The sequence below is a fragment of the Danio rerio genome, chromosome 2 (assembly GCF_052040795.2).
Source record: "Danio rerio strain M-AB ecotype USA chromosome 2, GRCz13ab, whole genome shotgun sequence".
In the NCBI taxonomy this organism is placed as follows: domain Eukaryota; kingdom Metazoa; phylum Chordata; class Actinopteri; order Cypriniformes; family Danionidae; genus Danio; species Danio rerio.
Window position 1 is genome coordinate 3,015,001 of NC_141022.1, and position 24,794 is coordinate 3,039,794.

Genomic DNA, 24,794 nt, shown 5'->3' on the forward strand with positions numbered 1-24,794 from the left:
GAAAACATTAACAGCGACATTTTTGAGTATTTTTAAGTACTGTAAAATACTTGCTTACACACACACAAAAAAAAAAACAGAAACGGTTTGATAATTTGGGAAAACCTTATTTTTTTTCATGTCAAGGTTGACATTTGCATGGAATTGCTCTTATATATATATACAGTTAAAGTCAGAATTATTAGCCCCCCTATTGATTTTTTTCATCAATTTCTTTTTAACGGAGAGCAGATTATTATTTTTTTACACATTTCTAAACATAATCGTTTTAATAACTCATCTCTAACTTATTTATTTTATCTTTGCCATGATGATAGCATGTAATATTTGACTTGAGTATTTTTCAAGACACTTCTATACAGCTTAAAGTGACATTTAAAGGCTTAACTCGGTTAATTAGCTTAACTATGCAGGTTAGGGTAATTAGGCAAGTTATTGGATCACGATGGTTTGTTCTGTAGACTATCAAAAACAAATATTGCATGAGAGGGCTAATAATATTGACCTTAAAATATATTTATTTTTTTTATTAAAAACTGATTTTATTCTAGCCGAAATAAAACAAATAAGACTTTCTCCAGAAGAAAAAATATGATAGTAAACACTGCGAATTTCTGCTATTGAACATTATATTGCAGCATCTGTTTATGTTTTCCAAAACTACTAACCACAGAGTTATGGAAGCAGAAAAATATTAATCTGTAAACATTTTTTATATTTTCAATGAGGAAGATAAACATGTGACCAAAAAAGTCTGCAAGTTTACAGTATACAGCACACTTTGTAGAAATTCTGTGAACGAAACTGCACAACACGAAACAAACGATGAGATTATTTTGTTTTATTTGACCTTTTTTTTTGCATTTATGAGGATAAAGCTCTGTTGTGGATGTGAAAGATGTGAAATTGTTACTAGGTGATTTTGGTTAATCAAATAGAATAGCCTGAAAACATTAACAGAGACATTTTTGAGTATTTTTAAGTACTGTAAAATACTTGCTTGCACACACACACAAAAAAAAAACAGAAACGGTTTGATAATTTGGCGAAAACCTTTTTTTTTTTGCATGTCAAGGTTGACATTTGCATGGAATTGCTCATATATATATATACAGTTGAAGTCAGAATTATTAGCCCCCCTATTTATTTTTTTCATCAATTTCTTTTTAACGGAGAGCAGATTTTTTTTTTTTTTACACATTTCTAAACATAATCGTTTTAATAACTCATCTCTAACTGATTTATTTTATCTTTGCCATGATGATAGCATGTAATATTTGACTTGAGTATTTTTCAAGACACTTCTATCCAGCTTAAAGTGACATTTAAAGGCTTAACTCGGTTAATTAGCTTAACTATGCAGGTTTGGGTAATTAGGCAAGTTATTGGATCACGATGGTTTGTTCTGTAGACTATCAAAAACAAATATTGCGTGAGAGGGCTAATAATATTGACCTTAAAATATATTTATTTTTTTTTTATTAAAAACTGCTTTTATTCTAGCTGAAATAAAACAAATAAGACTTTCTCCAGAAGAAAAAATATTATAGCAAACACTGCGAATTTCTGCTATTGAACATTATATTGCAGCATCCGTTTATGTTTTCCTAACTACTAACCACAGAGTTATGGAAGCAGAAAAATATCAATCTGTAAACATTTTTTATATTTTCAATGAGGAAGATAAACATGTGACCAAAAAAGTCTGCAAGTTTACAGTATACAGCACACTTTGTAGAAATTCTGTGAGCAAAACTGTACAACACGAAAGAAACGATGCTAATCAAAAGGATGAGATAACGATTGATTTCTAATTTGTTATAATATAATTGATTAGATTTTATTACAGAGATTTTTAATTAATTTCAAAAGCAAAAAAACTGCCCTAAAATCAGGAAATATATTTTATTGAATAAAGCGTATATATTAATATTAATGAAATCTACAAAGCCACAGAATAACTTTTTACAGTGCACACATAACAGTGTACATAACAATCCTCCCTTGTTTCCTAGGGGGTTCAACACACTGCAGATTACAGCTAAGTAGCATTAAATCTGAAATTGCTCTCGTGTTGTCTGTAATTGCAGCAGATCTGCCCTCTGCTATCTTTGCACAACAGCCTTTGTAAATTGTTTGCTGAGCCCGAGCAGCTGCTTTTAAACATGAAGGTCACTTGAGAGAGGCTCGAATGACAATTGTCATTGTAATTTAGCAGCGCTCCTCCCAGAGTTCATACCAAGAGAACAACAGGTCGGAGCCAAAATAACTTTCCAAACAGATCTTGCGTGGTTTACAGTCTTGTCTTCTGCGCCGTCATTGCAGGCATGCACGAAATGCATTCAGCGCCGTTCACCTGATATAGTGTTTTCCATTTATACCCACGACTGACCGGCACACGCTTCTTTCCATCTGTGGCAGGTCTGGCTGTGAAACCAGCTTCATAAATAGTGGAGCGTTTAATTGGATATTCTGAGAATCACTGCACTGAGAAAAAATAAGGTGAAACGACTGCGTCTTTCATACAAAGTGCACTGAAACAAAGATTCATTACATCTTTACATGAACCTAATCGATTTGTGTTGGGATAACATGAAGGAATGGTGTGCAACCCAGCATGTTTTACAGTGTTTTTTTGTTTGTGGGTAATTCTTTAACTAGGGGCACTTTTAAGTCCTTTGATCATATATCCAAAAATATCTATAATTTTAATCAAATTCCTCTTTCTTTGTCAAACCAACAATAAAACCTATTTAAAAAAAATTACTAGCTTTCTATTATATTTTTTTCATTTTATTTAACCTCCTTTCAGGAGTCAAAATCACTGTTTTCACCTTGTCGCAATCCCAGAGTTTTAAACAATAAAAATGACATTTTAAAATATGATTTATCTGGTATCTATTTATGCATCTTAATTAAGCACCGGTGGAATAATTTAAATATTTTATAGTTATTAATGTGAGGCTATTATCAATATTATTTTTTATACAAAATATAGCTGGGCGATGCAGTGGCGCAGTGGGTAGTGCTGTCGCCTCACAGCAAGAAGGTCACTGGGTCGAATCTCAGCTCAGTTGGCGTTTCTATATGGAGTTTGCATGTTCTCCCTGCGTTCGCGTGGGTTTCCTCCCCCACAGTCCAAAGACATGCGGTACAGGTGAATTGGGTAGGCTAAATTTTCCCTAGTGTGTGTGTGGATGTTTCCCAGAGATGGGTTGCTGCTGGAAGGGCATCCGCTGCGTAAAAACGTGCTGGATAAGTTGGCGGTTCATTCCACTGTGGCAATCCCGGATTAATAAAACGACTAAACCGACAAGAAAATGAATGAATGAAAATATAGCTGTCACATAGTGTCAGTGTCATTTCCAGCACAACACTGTAATGTCGCTTTAAAAAGTTTGTTAAAGATTTTTTTAGGTGGTTTCTATGAAAATGAACAGTGCCATCTGAGCACATGTTCAAGATGGACACACACAACAACAAAATTTGAGAAATATTTTACAATTATTTAAAAATGCAACTTTTGGCCCTAAACTCACCAATTTATGATCATTTCTTCCCCTGATAATTATTGATAGTAATATTGACCTTAAACTGCTTTTATTTTAGCCAAAATAAAACAAATAAGACTTCCTCGAGAAGAAAAAAATATTATAGGAAATACTGTAAAAAATTCTTGAATCTGTTAAACATCATTTGGAATATATATATATATATATATATATATATATATATATATATATATATATATATATATAGTGCCTTTATATATATATATATATATATATATATATATATATATATATATATATATATATATATATATATATATATATATATATATATATATATATATATATATATATATATAAAGTAAAATCAAAGGAGGGTAAATAACTTCAGGAACATTTTTGTTTCCTAATCATTCAAAATGAGTGACAAAGAGCCTTGTTAATTAATTTCCAGCTATCAAGCCGAGTAAATAGCTTTGCACTGAAACACTTGAGACGGCAGGTTTGATTTGTGGAAACCAGCAACAGCTCGCTCAGCAGCTGATCTTTTTTTGTCAAAGTCTCATTAAAGGCTTGAGTTGTTTCAGCTGTGACGTTTGCAGCTCTTACCAACTGTTTGGTGGTCTTGAACCATGAACGGACCCTCCAGCATTTAGAAAATAAAGATAAATATCAATCCTGAAATATTTACAATGATGCAATCTTGCTTTTGGTTTGTACCAATAGTGGCTTTGATCTTTTCTCACTCGCAGAAAGATGATTAATATTTATGTCTGCTTTTAGTGCACATCACCTAAATATAAAATTAAGTCAGTATATTGAGAAGATTGAGCTGTTATTTAATAAAAAAAGAACCATTATATACACTACCTGACTAAGTTTTAGGAATAACAGATAATAACTTGACTTCTAGTTGATCATTTGGCATCAGAAGTGGCTGATATGAAAAGCAAAGGCCTTTAGATTTTGCTTATTTTACCACAATAAAATCTGATCATGCCTTGATTTTGACTGATTTTATTAGGACAGTGCGGTCTGACTCTGCTCAGACTAAAGTCTCATCACTGAACAGAAATAATGTCCAGTATAGAATATAGAGTCCTGCTGCAGTGGAGACAGAATGAATATTGTGTCTGACTCCATCATGAGCTTGGAGGACTGCATCCATTCATCTCTGACTCAAATCACTGATTAATAAAGTCATCTGGAATGACAAAGAAAGCCTTCAGCAGGACTCCCAGAGTTCATCAAGATTCTTTGGATTCATCTTCAACGCCTCCTCCTTCATCTTACCCCAGACAAGCTCAATAATGTTCATATCTGGTGACTCGGCTGGCCAATCCTGGTGCACCTTTGCTTTCAGGAGCTTTAATGTGGAGGCTGAAGTAGAAGTATTCATCAGAAAAATCTACCTTCTGACACTTTTCTAAATGATCAACTAGAAGTCAAGTTATTTATTGTTGCTCTTGCAACTGAGATCAATGACAAGATGATGTGTGTGTGTGTGTGTGTGTGTGTGTGTATGTATATATATATATATATATATGTGTATGTATATATATATATATATATATATATATATATATATATATATATATATATATATATATATATATATATATATATACACACATACATACATACAATTATATATACATACAAATATATATATATATACATACAAATATATATAAATATATAATATATAAATATATTCTCATCTTCTCAAGTACAACCTTTTTTCTTTCCAAAGGGTTAGAGACTTGATTAAAAAAGTGAAGATTTTAATATATATATATAAATAAATATATATATATATATATATATATATATATATATATATATATATATATATATATATATATATAAATATATATATATATATATATATATATATATATATATATAAATATATATATATATATATATATATATATATATATAAATATATATATATATATATATATATATATATATATATATATATATATATATATATATATATATATATATATTAAAATCTTCACTTTTTTAATCAAGTCTCTAACCCTTTGGAAAGAAAAAAGGTTGTACTTGAGAAGATGAGAAGAAGATACTTTATTAAACCCTAAGGCAGAGGAATATATACAGTATTCACATAATTGGATTCTATATCAATAAACCACAAGGAGCCTTATACACATCTTACTGATTGGATTTTTAATTAAAAACATGCTTGATTAAACCAAATAATTTAAAATAACATCCGTGAGATGCGATTTAACCCTGAACAGCTGAAAGGAGAGGAGATGCTCACACTCAGAAATAAAGATACAAAATCTGCGACTCTCAGGTCTGGGACGAAACCTTTTCAAAATGTTCACTTTTGTACCATACAGGTGGACTTTGGGGACATTTAGGGCACACTTTTGTACCTTAAAGCTATTATGAGGTCCACATTTACACTTTTTATGTATTAAGACATCTGTTCAAGAACAAAAAAAACTGCACCTTTTGAATAGATATCATTCCAGTGACAGATTATGACTCCTTATTTCTGAGAGAGCAGCACAGCACACACTATAACAAAACAAATGCTAAAACAAATGTAAACAGCAGGCAGTAACCCTCACCATTGCTTCTCTTATTGTTTTAAACTTTAAAAATGACCAACATCCATCAACATCCAGCAAAATGAACAGCGTACAGATGGACGAGAGCGTCTGTCAAGGGACAACAATGTGTCTCAAATAGAAGCATTAGGACATGTCCATTTACAGCCTTCCTCCTGGTTTTTGGCACCTTCCTGGGACAAAAGGGGGCTGGCGGTACCTGCTGGGCTGAGAATAAAAAGCCCCCCGACAGCATGGAGTCCTGTACCCAGAGCGTGTGCCACCCTGTGCTGTCTCCGTCCCTCTCTGTTGCATCCTAACCTGCATCATGGCCCCCAAGAAGAAGGAAGAGCCCAAACCAGCAGCTGCACCCAAACCCCCAGAGCCTGAGCCCCCAAAGGAGCCCGAGTTTAACGCAGCGGAGGTCCAGGTACTAACTCTACACAAAACTTGAGATGCATTGCAAGAGATGCACTGTGAAAAAGCATTTAGTTGATTTTACTTTAAAAAATGTAGCAAACCTGTTGCTTTTAACACGATTAGTTGACTTTACTAAAATAGTTAGTAAACTCATTGCTTTTAAATTGACTAGTTGACTATTTTAAAAAGTGAGTAAATCTATTGCTTAAGCATTTAGTTGCTTTTAAAGCGATTAGTTAACTTCACTTAAAAAATGAGTAAATCTGCTGCTTTTAAAGCGATTAGTTGACTTTACTTAAAAATAAATGAGTAAATCTGTTGCTTTTAAAGCGATTAGTTAACTTTACCTGAAACTAAATGAGTAAATCTGTTGAATTTAAAGCGATTAGTTAACTTTACTTAAAAAATGAGTAAATCTGTTGCTTTTAAAGCGATTAGTTGACTTTACTTAAAAATAAATGAGTAAATCTGTTGCTTTTAAAGCGATTAGTTGACTTTACCTGAAACTAAATGAGTAAATCTGTTGAATTTAAAGCGATTAGTTGACTTTACTTATAATAAATGAATAAATCTGCTGCTTTTAAAGCAATTAGTTGACTTTACTTAAAAATAAATGAGTAAATCTGTTGCTTTTAAAGCGATTAGTTGACTTTACCTGAAACTAAATGAGTAAATCTGTTGAATTTAAAGCGATTAGTTGACTTTACTTATAATAAATGAATAAATCTGTTGCTTTTAAAGCGATTAGTTGACTTTACTTATAATAAATGAATAAATCTGTTGCTTTTAAAGCGATTAGTTGACTTTACCTGAAACTAAATGAGTAAATCTGTTGAATTTAAAGTGATTAGTTGACTTTACTTGTAATAAATGAATAAATCTGCTGCTTTTAAAGCGATTAGTTGACTTTACTTAAAAATAAATGAGTAAATCTGTTGCTTTTAAAGTGATTAGTTGACTTTACTTATAATTAATTAGTAAATCTGTTGCTTTTAAAGCGATTGGTTGACTTTTAAGTAAAGTAAATCAGTAAATCTGTTGCTTTTAAAGCGATTAGTTGACTCCACTTATAATAAATGAGTAAACCTGCTGCTTTTAAAGCGATTGGTTGACTTTACTTAAAACTAAATGAGTAAATCTGTTGCTTTAAACCCGATTAGTTGACTTAACTTATAATAAATGAGTAAATCTGCTGCTTTTAAAGCGATTAGTTGACTTTACCTAAAACTAAATGAGTAAATCTGCTGCTTTTTAAGCGATTAGTTGACTTAAAAAAATGAGTAAACCTGTTGCTTTTAAAGCGATTAGTTGACTTATAATAAACGAGTAAATCTGTTGATTTTAAAGCGATTAGTTGACTTAACTTAAAAATAAATGAGTAAATCTGTTGCTTTTAAAGCGATTAGTTGACTTTACCTGAAACTAAATGAGTAAATCTGTTGCTTTTAAAGCGATTAGTTGACTTTACTTATAATAAATGAGTAAATCTACTGCTTTTAAAGCGATTAGATGACTTTAATTATAATAAATGAGTAAATCTGCTGCTTTTAAATCGATTAGATGACTTTACTTATAATAAATTAGTAAATCTGTTGTTATTTCTTATTTCATATAAATCAATTGGATATTTTTGCAAGCACTGGTCAGTTTGGCCTGTCTGTACTGCAATAAATATCATTAGTCTTATGTTTACATACCGATTATGGTACGGAACGAAGTAACGTAAAAGCTCAATTCTGCAAGGAAGACTTTGTAGAGCTTCAACATAAGAGATGACATTACCTTCTTATGAATATACAGTGACATAATATACTGTTGTCCATGAGTTGTTCTGAGCAGCAATAGAGACATGTAGGTGTTGTAGATGGTGCAAATGCATCCAAAAAGACAATAGATAAACAATGACTGTGAAGTCCAAAGGCAGATGAGGTACCCCCCATATAGATCGAATGATGATATACAGTATGCAAATTGCATATATGTTAAAAATGGCTATATATATATATATATATATATATGTTCAAATATATTATACGTGTTAAAAATTTGTGTTAACGTATGGCCAATATATAATTCGAACAGTTGAAAAAAAATGTAAACACGTTTTTGCAATATATATATAATATCATTAGTCTTATAATTACATATATAAGTAAATACACATATATATAAGTATGTAAACAAGATCATTAGTCAATTATGGTACAGAACGAAGTAACGTAAAAGCTCAATTCTGCAAGGAAGACTCTGTAGAGCTTCAATATAAGAGATGACATTACCTTCTTATGAATATACAGTAACATGTTGTAATGTACAGTATAGATGTTACTGTATATTTATAAGAAGGTAATGTCATCTCTTATATTGAAGCTCTACAGAGTCTTCCTTGCAGAATTGAGCTTTTACGTTACTTCGTTCTGTACCATAATTGACTAATGATCTTGTTTACATACTTATATATAAATATAAATATATATATATATATATATATATATATATATATATATATATATATATATATATATATATATATATAGCTGTGAAATTTTAATTTGAACTTGTAAGCATTCTCAGAATTAAAGGTACAGACTTGTTACTGGGACAGTACACTTTTAGGGTGCACGTTTGTACATTTAGGGTATTATGATGTACACATTTGTACATTTTAGGTATTAATATGTACCTTTAAGATACAAATGTGAGTCTTTTAAGTACAAAAGTCTACCTTTAGAAAAGGTACAACCCCAGTGACAGGTTTTGTACCTTTATTTCTGAGAGTGTGACATGTAATTTGCATTTATTTGCATAGATCAGATTACTGTATGGGGGCTGAGCATCTACAAATGAAATCTTCCACAGTGATTGTTTCAGCTGCAATTGGCAGCCTATTGTATTCATATTTGGTTAATCTGCAGAGCTCAGAATTTATTCGGCAACTTGCAATCAGTGTTTGTTTGGCTGTTGTCTGAGAATTTGGTGTCCTCTCTGTCCCACAAATCTCAAAAAAGTTTGGCGTTTTTACACAAGTCATACTCTCCACCATATTGGTAATAACAGCGGGTGGCATATCACTTTCAGGACATTTCGTTTTTGGTTTCCCTATAATGAAACAGAGTATACTCAAGTTTCAGAGAAGCCAACATGACAGAAAGCGATTTCAGCGGTCAACATCGCCTCTCAGCACCACATTTCCGTAGTCTGAAATATTTCTGGTCGCATGATGTATTCTCGAAGTGTTGAGGTTTGGGCCACACACAATGTGATTTTGATTACGCCTCTGCTGCTCGGACCACCCAAAACCTACAGAACTGTGACTTCTGAAGCATTTGCAAATCCATAAATAGTATGTCAAAGAGTTGAATGGATTTCTGATGTTGATGAGCTCAGGTTACTAAGAATAATCACTAACAATAGATCTATAATTGTATGATTATGTCGGTGTGATACTGTGTACTTTAAAGGGTGCCTATTATGCAATAATTACTTTTATAAAAGGTTTAAACACAGCTGTGTGGCAGCATTCTGTGAATATAACCAACTTCTAATGGGGAAAATGGTATAAATATCATTATATATAATCAGACTTGATTTAAAACAGTCTGCAGAAACACTTTGATTGACATTTGCCCTTTGTATAATGTCTCAGAGGGGGAAAGCCCCGCCCACTAGTGACCATCTCTCCCTCATTAGCATATTACGTTAGTCTTGTTTTTAAATCTGCCAATATGCTGACACACAGGCATTTGTAGCTCCGCCTTCTTCTAAAAAGAGCACAATTTTATTTGAATTTAAAGCGTCAGTCACCAAAAGACAACAATTAACATCAAAGACTAAAAAGCTCAGTTTTAAAGCATTATCTGTGTGGTATTTTGAGCTTAAACTTCACATACTCACATCAGAGACTTATTTTACCTTGTAAAAAAAAGCATAATAGGATCCCTTTAATTTTATTTATTGAATTTGAAATAAACTAAACTGTTTTATGGCAGACATGATGACTCTTAATGGCAGTGAAACAACAACAATGAACAAAAAGTGATTTATATTTTATTTTCAAGTATGTTTTTGTCTATAAATATGTAAATAACAAGTGAAAATTTTTCTTTAGCAATATTTAAAGGGACAGTTCACTCAAAACTGAAAATTCTGTCAAAGTTGACTTTCATAAATATCTGATTGTCTTTCTCTCTTGTGTTTAAAACACAAAAAGGCTTAATTTTCAGCGCAGGAAAAAACTAAAAACTATGAAACTAAATAGTTACCGAGTTACACAGTAAAAGTCACAGTTTGACTAATGTAAGTTGAGATGACTACAGTCTTTCATTCATACATACTCCTTTGGCTTAGTCTATTTTTCAGAGGTCGCCACAGTGGAATGAACCGCCAACTATTCCATCATATGTTTTATGCAGCCGATGCCCTTCCAGTTGCATCCCAATACTGTGAAATTACATTTTTATTAGTATTGATTAAACAATTCAAGGCAGTATGATTTGTTTTTACAGTGTAGTATTCATTTTACATACTATTGAAGTCAATGGTTACAGGTTTTCAGCATTCTTCTGAATATCTTCTTTAGTGTTCAATAAAAGAAAGTAAACAGTGTTTAATTGTCCATTGCTCTGGGTAAACTACCACATTAATGGCAACAAAACCTTCAGTATCACTAGAATAACGATGGAAATAGATGATAATAAATAGAATAATTCATATTTCCAGCACTGAAAGTCCCAAAATGCATTGTTGGAATTATAGACATTATTCTGGTGACTTTTCTGTGCAGTCTCATGTAAGGTCAGAAGAATTGTTTCCACATCTGGACTTATCGTTTGGCATTTGTCCATTTCCTTAGGCTAAAAATAACATACTGTCCATGTGTTCAGCATTAAATCACTGTATAAATCAGTTCGCCCTGATGCATAAGTGTTTGTGCTGAAAAGACAAACAGGGTATCGGGTGTTCAGTTTACCCTACCAGACACACACACACACACACACACACACAACTGGCCCAAGGCTGTTCGTAAATACTTTTAGACAATGAGTCAAAGGACAAAAAGGAGTGTGTGTGTGTAGACATTTGACAGCTGTAGATGGGATGCGTCCTGAAGGACAAATTCTACTTGAGCTTTAATAATCACATTTCCTGCATATAATCTCATAATCATCTAGTATTTTATTGAATAAACAACAGAGTTAGGCTTTGTATGATTCATTAATTTGATCTAATTTTTTGTCTTGACAGATTGAATTCACCGCTGAGCAGATTGAGGGTAGGTCGCATTTTATTTGTGTTCAGTTTGTATTTCAGTCTTACTTCATCTAAATCTAAACATGTTAGTTCATTATTTAGTTCATTATCAGTGTTAGGTAATGTTAATTATATGTTATCTGAATTATAAAAGTAGTACTTGTAAGTAGATTATGTTATAGATTGCAGTTACTTCTTTTAATAATGTATATTTTGCAAATTATAGACAGTGTTTATCCACAATGTAGAATGTTTATGTACTGTTCATGTCATGTAAATTCATTTGCACCCAAAGCTTTTGACAAAATATCTCTCCAGAAAACAAGAATGCCATTTAAATCCATGCGTGTAGGTCAAAAGTAATCTAAAACTAATCCAAAAGTACCTAAAATACATTCGTTAAAGGAATTAATGTTGAATGCTACTGTCATCTTGCAATTTGTAGAATTGTCTCACTGCTGTTTCTATTGTTGTTGTTTATCTTAATGATTCTCAATGAACACACTAATAATTACCTAATAATAAATAATGCAAGTAACATTAATTAATAAAGATTTAAATTTTGTTTCCTAATTAATCTATTGAACTCACCAAGAACAATTAGCCAATGATAATGCGAATACCATTTATTTATTTATTTATTTATTTATTTATTTATTTATTTATTTATTTATTTATTTATTTATTTATTTATTTGCCATTGAATCTCACTATTAAACACAAAAAAAGAATTAGTCAATAATAATAAATAAATAAATGCACAAATAATGCAGGTAATGTTTAATTATTTATTTGTTTGTTTGTTTGTTTGTTTGTTTGCTTGTCTAGTTGTTAATTTATCCCACTACTGAAAACACAAGGAAAAAATTTACTACAATAAATATTGCAAGTAACATTTATTTATTTATTTATTTATTTATTTATTTATTTATTTATTTATTTATTTATTTATTTATTTATTTATTTATTTATTTATTTATTTATTTATTTATTTATTTGTTTGTTTGTTTGTTTGTTTGTTTGTTTGTTTGTTTGTTTATCCCACTACTGAATACACCAGTAAAAATGACACAATAATGTTGCAAGTAACATTTATTAATTAATTAATTAATTTATTTATTTATTTATGCATTTAATTATTTATTTATTTGTTTGTTTGTTTGTTTGTTTAGTTGTTTATTTATCCCACTACTGAACACTCAAGTAAAAATTACACAATAATATTGCAAGTAACATTTATTTATTATTTATTTATTTATTTATTTATTTATTTATTTATTTATTTATTTATTTATTTATTTATTTATTTATTTATTTATGCATTTAATTATTTATTTATTTATTTATTTATTTATTTATTTATTTATTTATTTATTTATTTATTTATTTACTTATTTATTTATTTATTTATTTATTTATTTGTTTGTTTGTTTGTTTGTCTAGTTGTTTATTTATCCCACTACTGAACACACAAGTAAACATTACACAACAATAATGCAAGTAACATTTATTTATTTATTTATTTATTTATTTATTTATTTATTTATTTATTTATTTATTTATTTATTTATTATTTATTTAATTTATTTGGCAATATATCCTATTATTGCATGTAAAAGTTAAAATAGAAATGACTAAAACAGTTTCAAACTTATCATCAAATCAACCAATAATGACAATTTATGAGAATAACACAAGAGTTTTACTTTGAACCAGCTTTGCAGTGCCAGTCAAGTGTCTGAAATGTTCCGTTCTGTGAACTAGCATGTCTTCTTATCACAAATGAAGCAGAAATGATGTTCATTTATCGCAGATTTATTCTATACAGAGTTAAAAGCTGTGCCGATTAGTGTTGTTCTGATATGACATTACATGAAATGCTTTGAAAAACACGAATAACCTACGGACTGCTGAGGTCTATGTATACTTACTATCCATCCATCTATCTCTTTCTCTTAAACTGATTCCACCATCTTTCACAGATTTCAAGGATGCGTTCCAGCTGTTTGACAGGACGCCCACCAACGAGATGAAAATCACCTTTGCTCAGTGTGGGGATCTGATCAGGGCTTTGGGCCAAAACCCCACCAACGCTGAAGTTCTGCACGTCTTAGGAAAACCCAAACCTGAGGGTGAGTCTTTACAACACTGCACTGTAACCTGCTGATTTTAGATAGTAGTTGACTTTATTAAACCCTTGTGTACAGTTCAAAATGACTCCCCTTTTGTTATGTTAGGGGCTGTTTTTGCCCCATTGACTTCCATTATAATCACATTTTTTGATTGCAAAGCCATGACAGCTGCCATTGATTGTTGGTACCTTTCCCTGTTAGGGAAGAGATCAAATGTGTCATTTCTTTGAACAGATCATTTAAGTCGATGATTTTATGAGGGAACTCGTTTGTAATGACTGTCATTTGCTTCATTTCCAAATGAATCATCTGTTTTCAGTGAATCATTTGAATTTCAATGACCGCCACAGGCACTTTCTGCCATCTGGTGGCCATTTTAATGTAATGCTTAGTTACATCTGACAGTCTTAAACCATTTTATGTAAATTATGTTGTAATTATGACTGATTAATAATAATGTAGTGTTAATCGCAATACATTTAATAAACTACATTTTAACGAATTTGGCTCGTTGACAGAGGCATTTGTCGGAGCTCTTAAAGCGAAATGAAAATTTACTCACTATCAAAGTAGATAAGTTTATTTTGTTGAACGCCAAAAGAAGATATTTTAAAGAATTCTAGAAACCTCTAACCACAGACTTTCATAGTAGGAAAACAAATACTATGGAAGGCAATGGTTGCAGGTTTCCAGCATTCTTCAAGATGTCTTCATTTGTGTTCAACAGATGAAAGAGAACCTCATTTGAACATGTACAATATGAGTAAAAGATAACAGCATTTTTGTTTTGCGTGAACTATCCCTTTAAAGGCGACCTATTATGCCCCTTTTACAAGATGTAAAATAAGTCTCTGATGTCCTTTGAGTGTGTGTGTGAAGTTTCAGCTCAAAATACCACACATAAAGCTTTAAAATTTTCTGAAACTGACCCCTTTTAGGTTTTGATCCTAATTGTGGTGTTTTGGTGACTGTCGCTTTAAATTCAAATGAGATTGTGCTTTTTCCAAAAGAGGGTGGGGCTACAAATGCCTGTATGTCAGCATAGTGGCTCCCTAATGAGGGAGAGATAGTCACTAGTGGGCGGGGCTTTCTCACTCTGATGACATCATACAAATAGAGAATGTCAATCAAAGTGTTTCTGCAGACAAGTCTATCAAGTCTGATTATAAAACATAAAATGAATACATGTTTACCATTGGAAGCTGCTTGTAATTGCACACTGCTGACACACAACTGTCTTCGAACCCCCTATGAAAGGGATTTTTCCATAATAGGTCCCCTTTAATGACCTGTTTTGCTTGATTGTGCCACAGAAACTAATCCCACTGTTTTGTTGGCAGACATGCAAGTGAAGATGCTGGATTTCGACCAGTTCCTGCCAATGCATCAGCACATCTGCAAGGCCAAAGACCGCGGCACCTTTGAGGACTTCGTTGAGGGTCTGAGAGTGTTTGACAAAGAGGGCAACGGGACAGTGATGGGTGCTGAGCTCAGACACGTCCTCGCTACTTTAGGTAAACTCCAACATTCATTACATTCAGATGTCAGAATTAATAGCTCCCCTGTATATGTTTTTTCCCCCAAATTTCTGTTTAACAGATATTTTTTTCCGACATCTTTCTAAACATTATAGTTTTAATGACTCATTTCTCATTTGAAGATGGTTTAGTATCTGCCCAAACTCTGGTTTGAGCATTCAAGTTTTTTTTTTCTGCAGGTGAGAAGATGAAGGAGGATGAAGTGGAGCAGCTGATGGCTGGACAGGAGGACGCAAATGGCTGTATAAACTATGAAGGTCAGTACACCTTCATTCAGTCTCAGCATGTGCACTGATATGCAGATCAACACCTATTATTAATAATTGGGCTTTATTCTGCAAAAAATATAGCGCTTTTACAATTTAGATTACATTTATTTATATATTACATTTAGCTAATTTCATTTAATTATTATAAATTTTCATTTGTTAATTTATTCTTTTGTTTGTTAATTTTTTTCAGCTGTTTATTTATTTATGTTTCTATTTATTCATTTATTCATTCATTCACTCATTGACTTATTTATTTATTATTCATTCATTTATTCATTTGTTTATTTATTTATTAAATTATTTATTTATTCATATGTTTATTTATTTATTAATTTAGTAATTTCTTCATTTATTTTTATTCATAATTTATTTATTTATTCATTTATTTATTCATGTTTTTATTAATTAATTCATTCATGCTTTTAATATGTATTTATTTATTTATTTATTTATTTGCTTATTTATTAATTAATTTATTTTTTTCATTTGTTTATTTTTTATTTTTTCATTTGTTTATTTATTCAGGTTTTTTATTGTTCATTCATTCATTCACTCATTTGTTTATCATTTATTTATTTGTTTATTTATTTATTTATTTGTTTGTTTATTTATTAATTTGTTTATTTATTCATTCTATTTTTTATTTATTCATTTGTTATTAATTTCTTCATGTTTTTATTTATTTTATTTATTTAATTATTCATTCATTTATTCATGTTTTTATTGTTCATTTATTTATTTATCCATTTTATTTATTCATGCATTTATTTATTCATTCATTTTATTTATTTATTCACTCGTTTATTTATTATTATTATTAATTTTTTATTATTAATTAATTAAATAATGTATTTATGTATTTATTGGGCTTTATTCAGCCAAAAATATAGCACTTTTACAATTTAGATTACATTTATTTATTTATTTATTTATTTATTTATTTATTTATTTAATTTAATTTAATTTAATTTAATTTAATTTAATTTAATTTAATTTAATTTAATTTAATTTATTTTAATTTAATTTAATTTTAAATAAATTTTATTTTATTTTATTTTATTATTATTTTTTTAAATTTTAATTTATTTAATTTGTTAGATTTAGGAGGGAGTGTTTTTTTTTATAGAGAGAATATTATTTCTACAGGTGGTTTGTGCAGCTCACTCACCTGTGTGAGGCACACTCAGATTTAAACACACTTAAAAAAAAAAAAAAAAAAACGAGTCATTGGATTTACTACATTTTTTAAGTTAAGTGTTTGCAAACAATTGATATGGTCTGAATTTAAACAAACAAATGAAATGTAATGTTCAACTTAATTTGTTTGTTTAAATTCAGCCCATATCAATTGTTTGCAAACACTTACCTTAAAAAAAATTGTAAATCCAAAAATGAATAAGTGTTTTTTAGTGAAGCAGTACAGTACTTCAGACTAGGCCTGTCACAATATCTATTGATATGATATATTGCACCAATATGTATTGAGATAAATGATATTACTGTCATTTAAAGACCCTGCGACTCATTATATAATGCCAAAATGACAATATAACATCGTCAAGATTCAAGTGAACTCTTCCAAAGAACACGCCATAGTTTATTCTGAAGACTATTTTATTTAATTACAATCATTTTAAGAATGTAATAATCAGCCATTGGAATCAAAATGTGAAATGCATATTCTAAATAAATAATGACAAATGTTAACAAGATAAAGGGTAACAGAGACTGTGATATCTGCTACCACATCTATTTTAAGTCGTCAGACACCCACATGAGAATATAGTATAGTAATTTACAGTAAACACGAGAGTGTTTTAACCATACTGACACTAAAAAAGAATTGTTTATGTGTGGGATATTTATATTGCTTCACCAAAATGATTGAGCTCATGTCAATGTGATTTGTGACAAGTCCATATATTGCTTATTGTGACTAATTTTGTACTTGTATAGTATATTTATTTGTTATTATTTTTTTTTCACAGCTTTTGTAAAGCACATCATGGCTGGCTGAACAGGTGTGTTGCTTTCTCATCTCATCTCTTTGTTATTCGTGTTGCTTTTATTTTGTAATGGACTTATTTTTGTCTGTTTTCTTCAGATGATCAATACACTTCCACTGAGGATCCACACTCATGTCAGTTTTATTTCACTCTTGTTGTTGTTTTGTAAGTTAAAACTGTCATCTGTTTCTGTTTTTGTACGGCTCTTCGGTCGGTTCTTTCTCAATGACTCTATCATTATCATACATCACACCTGTTGTTTTTGTGAATAAGAAATAAAAATGTGTATTAAATGTCATGCTTGGTTTAAACAGCCTGTCGTCTCTCTGAATCCTTTTCATTTCACTCTTGCTGGAAAACATGTTTTCTGGTGTTTAAAGGTTTGCATTAAAATCTGATTAAAATCTTAGTTGGTAGTTCATTTATTTATTAATTCATTTGTTTATTTATTAATTTTTTATAATTAATTAATTAATTTATTAATTTGTTCATTTGTTTAATAATTTATTAGTTTATTCTTTCATGTATTCAGTCATTCATTCATTCATATATTTTTTTATTTATTCATTCATTCATTTATTCATTTATTCTTTTATTTAATAATTAATTTTTATTCATTTGTTTATCCATGCTTTTACTTATTTATTTATGTATTTATTTTCTATTTATTCATTTGTTTATTTGCTTATTTGTTTCTTTGTCTATTTATTTGCTTATTTATTTTTTATTCATTTATTTATTTGTTTATTAATTTGTTTATACATTTATTTATTTATTTTTCATTTGTTAATTTATTCTTTTTGTTTATTTTTTCATTTGTTTATTTATTCATGTTTTTATTTATTTATTTATTCATTGATTCATTCACTCACCCACTTATTGAATTATTTATTTATAATTCAATAATTTATTCATTTGTTAGTTTATTCATCCATTTATTTATTAATTTGATTATTTATTCATTTCTTTATTAATTTGTTTATTTATTCATTCATTTATTAATTTGTTTATTTATTGATTCATGTTTTTATTTATTTATTTATTCATTCATTAATTTCTTCATTTATTTTTTATTTATACATTTATTTATTCATTTATTTTATTTATGTTTTCATTCATTCATTTATTCATGTTTTTGATATTGATATTTATTTTTTATTAATTTATTTGTATGTATGTATGTATACATATATATATATATATATATATATATATATATATATATATATATATATATATATATATATATATATATATATACACACATATACATATACATATACATATATATATATATATATACTTGTAGAAACTTTATAGGGAAGAGAAAAAATAACTGTAATTCTTTAATCATCCCACTAGATGACAGGCAAGTATCATATACAAACTAGATGCTTCAAAATTAATCAAGCGGTTAGTTTAAAACAATGTATGACAAGAAAGACATTAATTCATATATTCCCTATTTTTTGGTTTTATATACAAAAACATTAGGTAATTTTTTTACTTTGTTGTTGTTGCAATAAAAAATTAAATATAATAAAAATATAAATAAATAATATCAGCAAAATAAATGAATGTAGTAAATAAAAATGAAGACTCGAATGTGTAAAGTGTTGTTCTGTAACAGGGGTAAACCCTTAATAAATTATGTAAATTAAAGATTAATTCAACAAATTAAAGATGGATTAAACTAACAGAATAACAATTACCGCAATTAGAAAATACATACTAGGATTTAAGTAAACAAAATAAATATGTAACTGAAAATTTGATAATTTTAATATTACACTAGTTAATCAATTTGCTAATTTTATTTTTGATAAATTTGATTATAATATATAATGAATGTGTCAAATTAGTAGATATCTACATTGGTCAGAACCAATATATAATAAATATAAACTAAATTTTTGTCGTAATATTTATTCCTCATTTATAGTATTATAACTTTTAATTACTAAATATATATATATTTATATACACATACATACAAATTCATTCATTTTCTTTGGCTTGGTCTTTTTATTCATCAGGGGTCGCCACAGCGGAATGAACCGCCAACTTATTCAGCAAATAAGGCAACTGCTAACCACTGAGCCACCGTGTCACCCAATAAAAAATATCTTTTTGGGTCTGATATATAAATTGGGTCTTTATACAAACACATATATTGACTATTACTATTACACTAGGGCTGTGACATTTAAAACATTGAAAATCTTTGCTGTAGCATTTGTCTATGTCAAGATTATTCGACATCTAATTAAAATGTCTTTGTCAAAAATACTAGAGATTGTCAATTGTTCTACTTGCCATTTAGCATCACAAGCCACAAATCCTCTGCTCCCCATAGTCAAGTCATACCGTACATTTCAAATCTAGTTCACTAGAACCAGAACACAGGATAATAGCACCAAAAATATTTTTTAAATTCTTAAAAATGTAGTCTCGGTATTGAAAAATGTCGTCTCAGTCTTGACAGAAACAGAAATGAGAGGCATGTCTCTGCATTACTGAGTTCTGTAGGCAGTGCTGCTCTGAACACAGAGGTGTGAAATCCTGACGGCTCATTATTTCGGTTTCCATTACGTCGGAGCTCAGTTGACACACCACCCACATGACCAAAACAATTCATCCATTTTCTTTCGGCTTAGTCCCTTATTTTTCAGGGGTCGCCAGAGCAGAATGAACCACCAACTATTCCAGCATATGTTTTACACAGCGGATGTACTGGAAACATGAAGGTGTCACCTCTAACATTAAAAGTTAACGTTTTACAAAATTTACAAAAAAATAATCATATAAAACACGATTCGTAAATGCCCAAATCCCATTCGTCAAGTCAAAACACGATTCGTAAATACACAAATCCCATTCGTCAATTCAAAACACGATTCGTAAATACACAAATCCCATTCGTCAATTCAAAACACGATTCATAAATACACAAATCCCATTCGTCAATTCAAAACACGATTCGTAAATACACAAATCCCATTCGTCAATTCAAAACACGATTCATAAATACACAAATCCCATTCGTCAATTCAAAACACGATTCGTAAATACACAAATCCCATTCGTCAATTCAAAACACGATTCGTAAATACACAAATCCCATTCGTCAATTCAAAACACGATTCATAAATACACAAATCCCATTCGTCAATTCAAAACACGATTCGTAAATACACAAATCCCATTCGTCAATTCAAAACACGATTCATAAATACACAAATCCCATTCGTCAATTCAAAACACGATTCGTAAATACACAAATCCCATTCGTCAATTCAAAACACGATTCGTAAATACACAAATCCCATTCGTCAATTCAAAACACGATTCGTAAATGCACAAATCCCATTCGTCAATTCAAAACACGATTCATAAATACACAAATCCCATTCGTCAATTCAAAACACGATTCGTAAATACACAAATCCCATTCGTCAATTCAAAACACGATTCGTAAATACACAAATCCCATTCGTCAATTCAAAACACGATTAGTAAATGCACAAATCCCATTCGTCAATTCAAAACACGATTCGTAAATGCACAAATCCCATTCGTCAATTCAAAACACGATTCGTAAATACACAAATCCCATTCGTCAATTCAAAACACGATTCATAAATACACAAATCCCATTCGTCAATTCAAAACACGATTCGTAATTACACAAATCCCATTCGTCAATTCAAAACACGATTCGTAAACACACAAATCCCATTCGTCAATTCAAAACACGATTCGTAAATACACAAATCCAATTCGTAAATTCAAAGACTGATTCGTAAATACACAAATTAAATTAGTCAATTCAAAGCTTGGTTTGTAAATACACAAATCCGATTCGTAAATAAAAAAATAAAAAAACAATTTGTAATTACACAAATGGATAAGTTGGTGGTTCATAAATTAATAATTGGATTGTGTATCCAAATGCAAACTCATGATGCATTTAACATTGCATTTTCATCATGCATCAGAAGCTAATATGTCTTGGCCCTGGATTACAAAACACCAATGGCAGTGAAAGGTTTTGCAAGTAAATCTACTGACATTGCATGAATTAAAGACGTAATTTTCAGAACAATAAACTAAATTAATCTGAATTAGCTTGCTGATGACCAAAGTTACAACCAACACAGGCACATTGTGAATATGTACACATAAATACATTTCTGGAGAGCGAAAATAACGTAGTCAGAGCTACATAAGGCTACATTTAATTAAAAAAAAAACACTACGGGGAAGTATGACACTGCAGACAACTTCTGTTTTTTCCGTGCTACCAGCTGACCACTTACCTCTGTGTGGACCGCTTTTCCCCTGTTACCAGTTTGTCAAGTAGCTCGCCGCAAAGAGGAGTTGACCGCATCAACTGGGTTCAAGTCTGGTGAAGAACTGTTCCAGAAAGCAGGTAAAACAAAAACAAAAGGCAAAAAATAAAATAAACAAGTAAATAACGGGGTAAGAATGTGGTCAAATCTGAAAACATGGTAAAAATCAGGTAAGCTTTTGAAAACACTGCTGGTTGGGTTTAGGAAAGGCGTTGGGCGGGTCGATTGGTGCTTTTGAAAACACTATTGGTTGGGTTTAGTGGAGGAGGAGGGTGGGCCAGTCAATCGCTTAGTCAGTCAGTCAGTCAGCAGCAATGGATTTACGTGAGAAGAGCAGGCTAAATGGCACTCGAGAGAAATTGGAGATCTGAAAAAGCGTACATAGCAGCCTCTTGTGGGTTCACGAAAACAAAAACTGCCAAAAAAATGTAGCTCCTGGGACATATTTGCCGCTCTCCAGAAATGTATACAGGGGTACGTCAGCCTGATCTCACAAGGAAATGTAAGAATTTTACGTTATGTCCGTTTAGTGGCTAATTCAAACGAATTCAGTCATATGAAAATGTACGATTTTAATAAGGAGGCGTGGCACCCAACCCCACCCCTAACCTCAACCCTCATTGGGTGATGAGCAAATCATTCTAAATTGTACAAATTAGATTGTACGAATTCATATGAATTAACCACTAAATCAAAACGTTACGAATTGCCGTGAGATTGCGTTGGGTACGTAATCAGAATGAGCCTGGGTTGCACTGTTGAGGTGCCTGTTGGGTTAATCTCTTAATCATTGTAGGAGTCTGCATTAATCCAACCACCATTAAGGTGTATGTTTGCTCTCCGCAGAGATGTTTAGCTGTCAAGTCCATGCTCCTTGTGAGACAGACTCGGATAAAGACCTGCGACTCCTTTGTCACTCCACAGAGCAAGGACACTGTCAAGTATACTTCTTATTTTCATTATCTGCTCACATTGTTAGCTTTACACAACACCCTTTCAGTGCTTTTCATTCCTGTTGTCATCTAGCAACACACTATCATTACATGCAGAAGACTAACACTACTAATCTGAGTCCAATTCGCATCTCTTAAAACAATCCGTTATTCATTTCTGTGGGTCTCTAGAATTGCTACACATAGCTGACTTCACTTCGGTCTTCACAGTTCACAATCATCTCTTAATAGCCTGGGCTTCAATGAGACCTGAGCTGTGTCCAAAATCGCCCCCTATACCTTTTAATAGTGTACTATTTGAGGGAGCAGCCATTTGTCATGATGTCCGAAATCATAGTGGACAGTCTAAGGTGAACTCAATCCATCCCACAATGCACCACAATAACGAGGCACAACTGATGTACACACCATAGCAAGACAATACCCATAATGCACTGCACTGAATGAATTTCCACATCTGACCACTAGAGGGGAGTCCTGTACTTTCCGAATAAATTATTTAATCGTTATGTTTGTATACTGGACAGAAATCGAAATACTTTATTTACTGTTACGTTACTTTACTAGTGTTAACTAGAATTTCAATATAAATAAATTTATAACTTTAAAATCCAAATCTTCTAAAGGAGTTATAACCCCAGAGTTATTATTAGGGTCCCATTCCCTGCCCCCCAGCCTTCACTTACGTCCGCGACAAACCAAGACCCCCCGAGCTCTTCATTTACATCCGCGACACTCAACCACACCCTCCACCCCAATCTTCACTTATGTCCACGAGATCTAACTGACCCCAGCCTAAAATCTAACACCAACTCACCCCCCGGTTTTCACTTATATCCTCTATCTACCACACCAACAACCATTTAAACTTAAGAGTAGGATTTGTGTATTTACGAATCGTGTTTTAAATTAAAAAATTGGATTTGTGTATTTACGAATCGTGTTTTAAATTTAAGAATTGGATTTGTGTATTTTTGAATCGTGTTTTGAACTTACGAATTGTATTTGTGTATTTTACGAATCGTGTTTTGAACCTATGAATCGCATGTGTATTATTGAAATTTGTTTTGAATTTACAAATTGGATGTGTATTTACGAATCGTGTTTTGAATTTACGAATTGGATTTGTGTATTTTTGAATCATGTTTTGAACTTACAAATTTATTGTTTATTTACGAATTGTGTTTTGAACTTACAAATTGGATTTGTGTATTATTGAATCATGTTTTGAATTTACAAATTGGATTTTTGCATTTACGAGTTGTGTTTTGAACTTACAAACTGTATTTGTGTATTTACAAATCGTGTTTGGAATTTACGAATTGGATGTGTATTTTTGTATTATATTTTAGACTTACTAATTGAATTTGTATATTTTTGAATCATGTTTTGAACTTACAAATTGGATTTGTGTATTTTTGAATCATGTTTTGAACTTACAAATTTATTGTTTATTTACGAATTGTGTTTTGAACTTACAAATTGGATTTGTGTATTATTGAATCATGTTTTGAATTTACAAATTGGATTTTTGCATTTACGAGTTGTGTTTTGAACTTACAAACTGTATTTGTGTATTTACAAATCGTGTTTGGAATTTACGAATTGGATGTGTATTTTTGTATTATATTTTAGACTTACTAATTGAATTTGTATATTTTTGAATCATGTTTTGAACTTACAAATTGGATTTGGGTATTTACGAATCGTGTTTTGAACTTACTAATTGGATTTGTGTATTTTCTAATCATGTTTTGACTTACGAACT

The 24,794-nt window shown here is 30.6% G+C and overlaps 2 protein-coding genes across 2 annotated transcripts in view; one reads left to right on the top strand and one right to left on the bottom strand.

Annotated features, from left to right (window-relative positions):
• Positions 1-24,794, bottom strand: part of pth1r (parathyroid hormone 1 receptor) — a 217,854-nt gene that overhangs the window by 187,007 nt on the left and 6,053 nt on the right. The window contains exon 2 of the mRNA XM_087238788.1: positions 22,041-22,137. The gene's annotated coding sequence lies outside the window, so the exon portion shown is untranslated. The remainder of the gene's footprint in view (positions 1-22,040; positions 22,138-24,794) is intronic.
• myl13 (myosin, light chain 13) lies at positions 6,370-18,032 on the top strand. Its single transcript, NM_200516.1, is given in 7 exon segments — positions 6,370-6,533; positions 11,768-11,795; positions 13,756-13,905; positions 15,246-15,419; positions 15,623-15,700; positions 17,704-17,736; positions 17,820-18,032. Coding segments are annotated over 6 exon segments (561 nt in total). The 5' UTR covers positions 6,370-6,431; the 3' UTR covers positions 17,733-17,736; positions 17,820-18,032.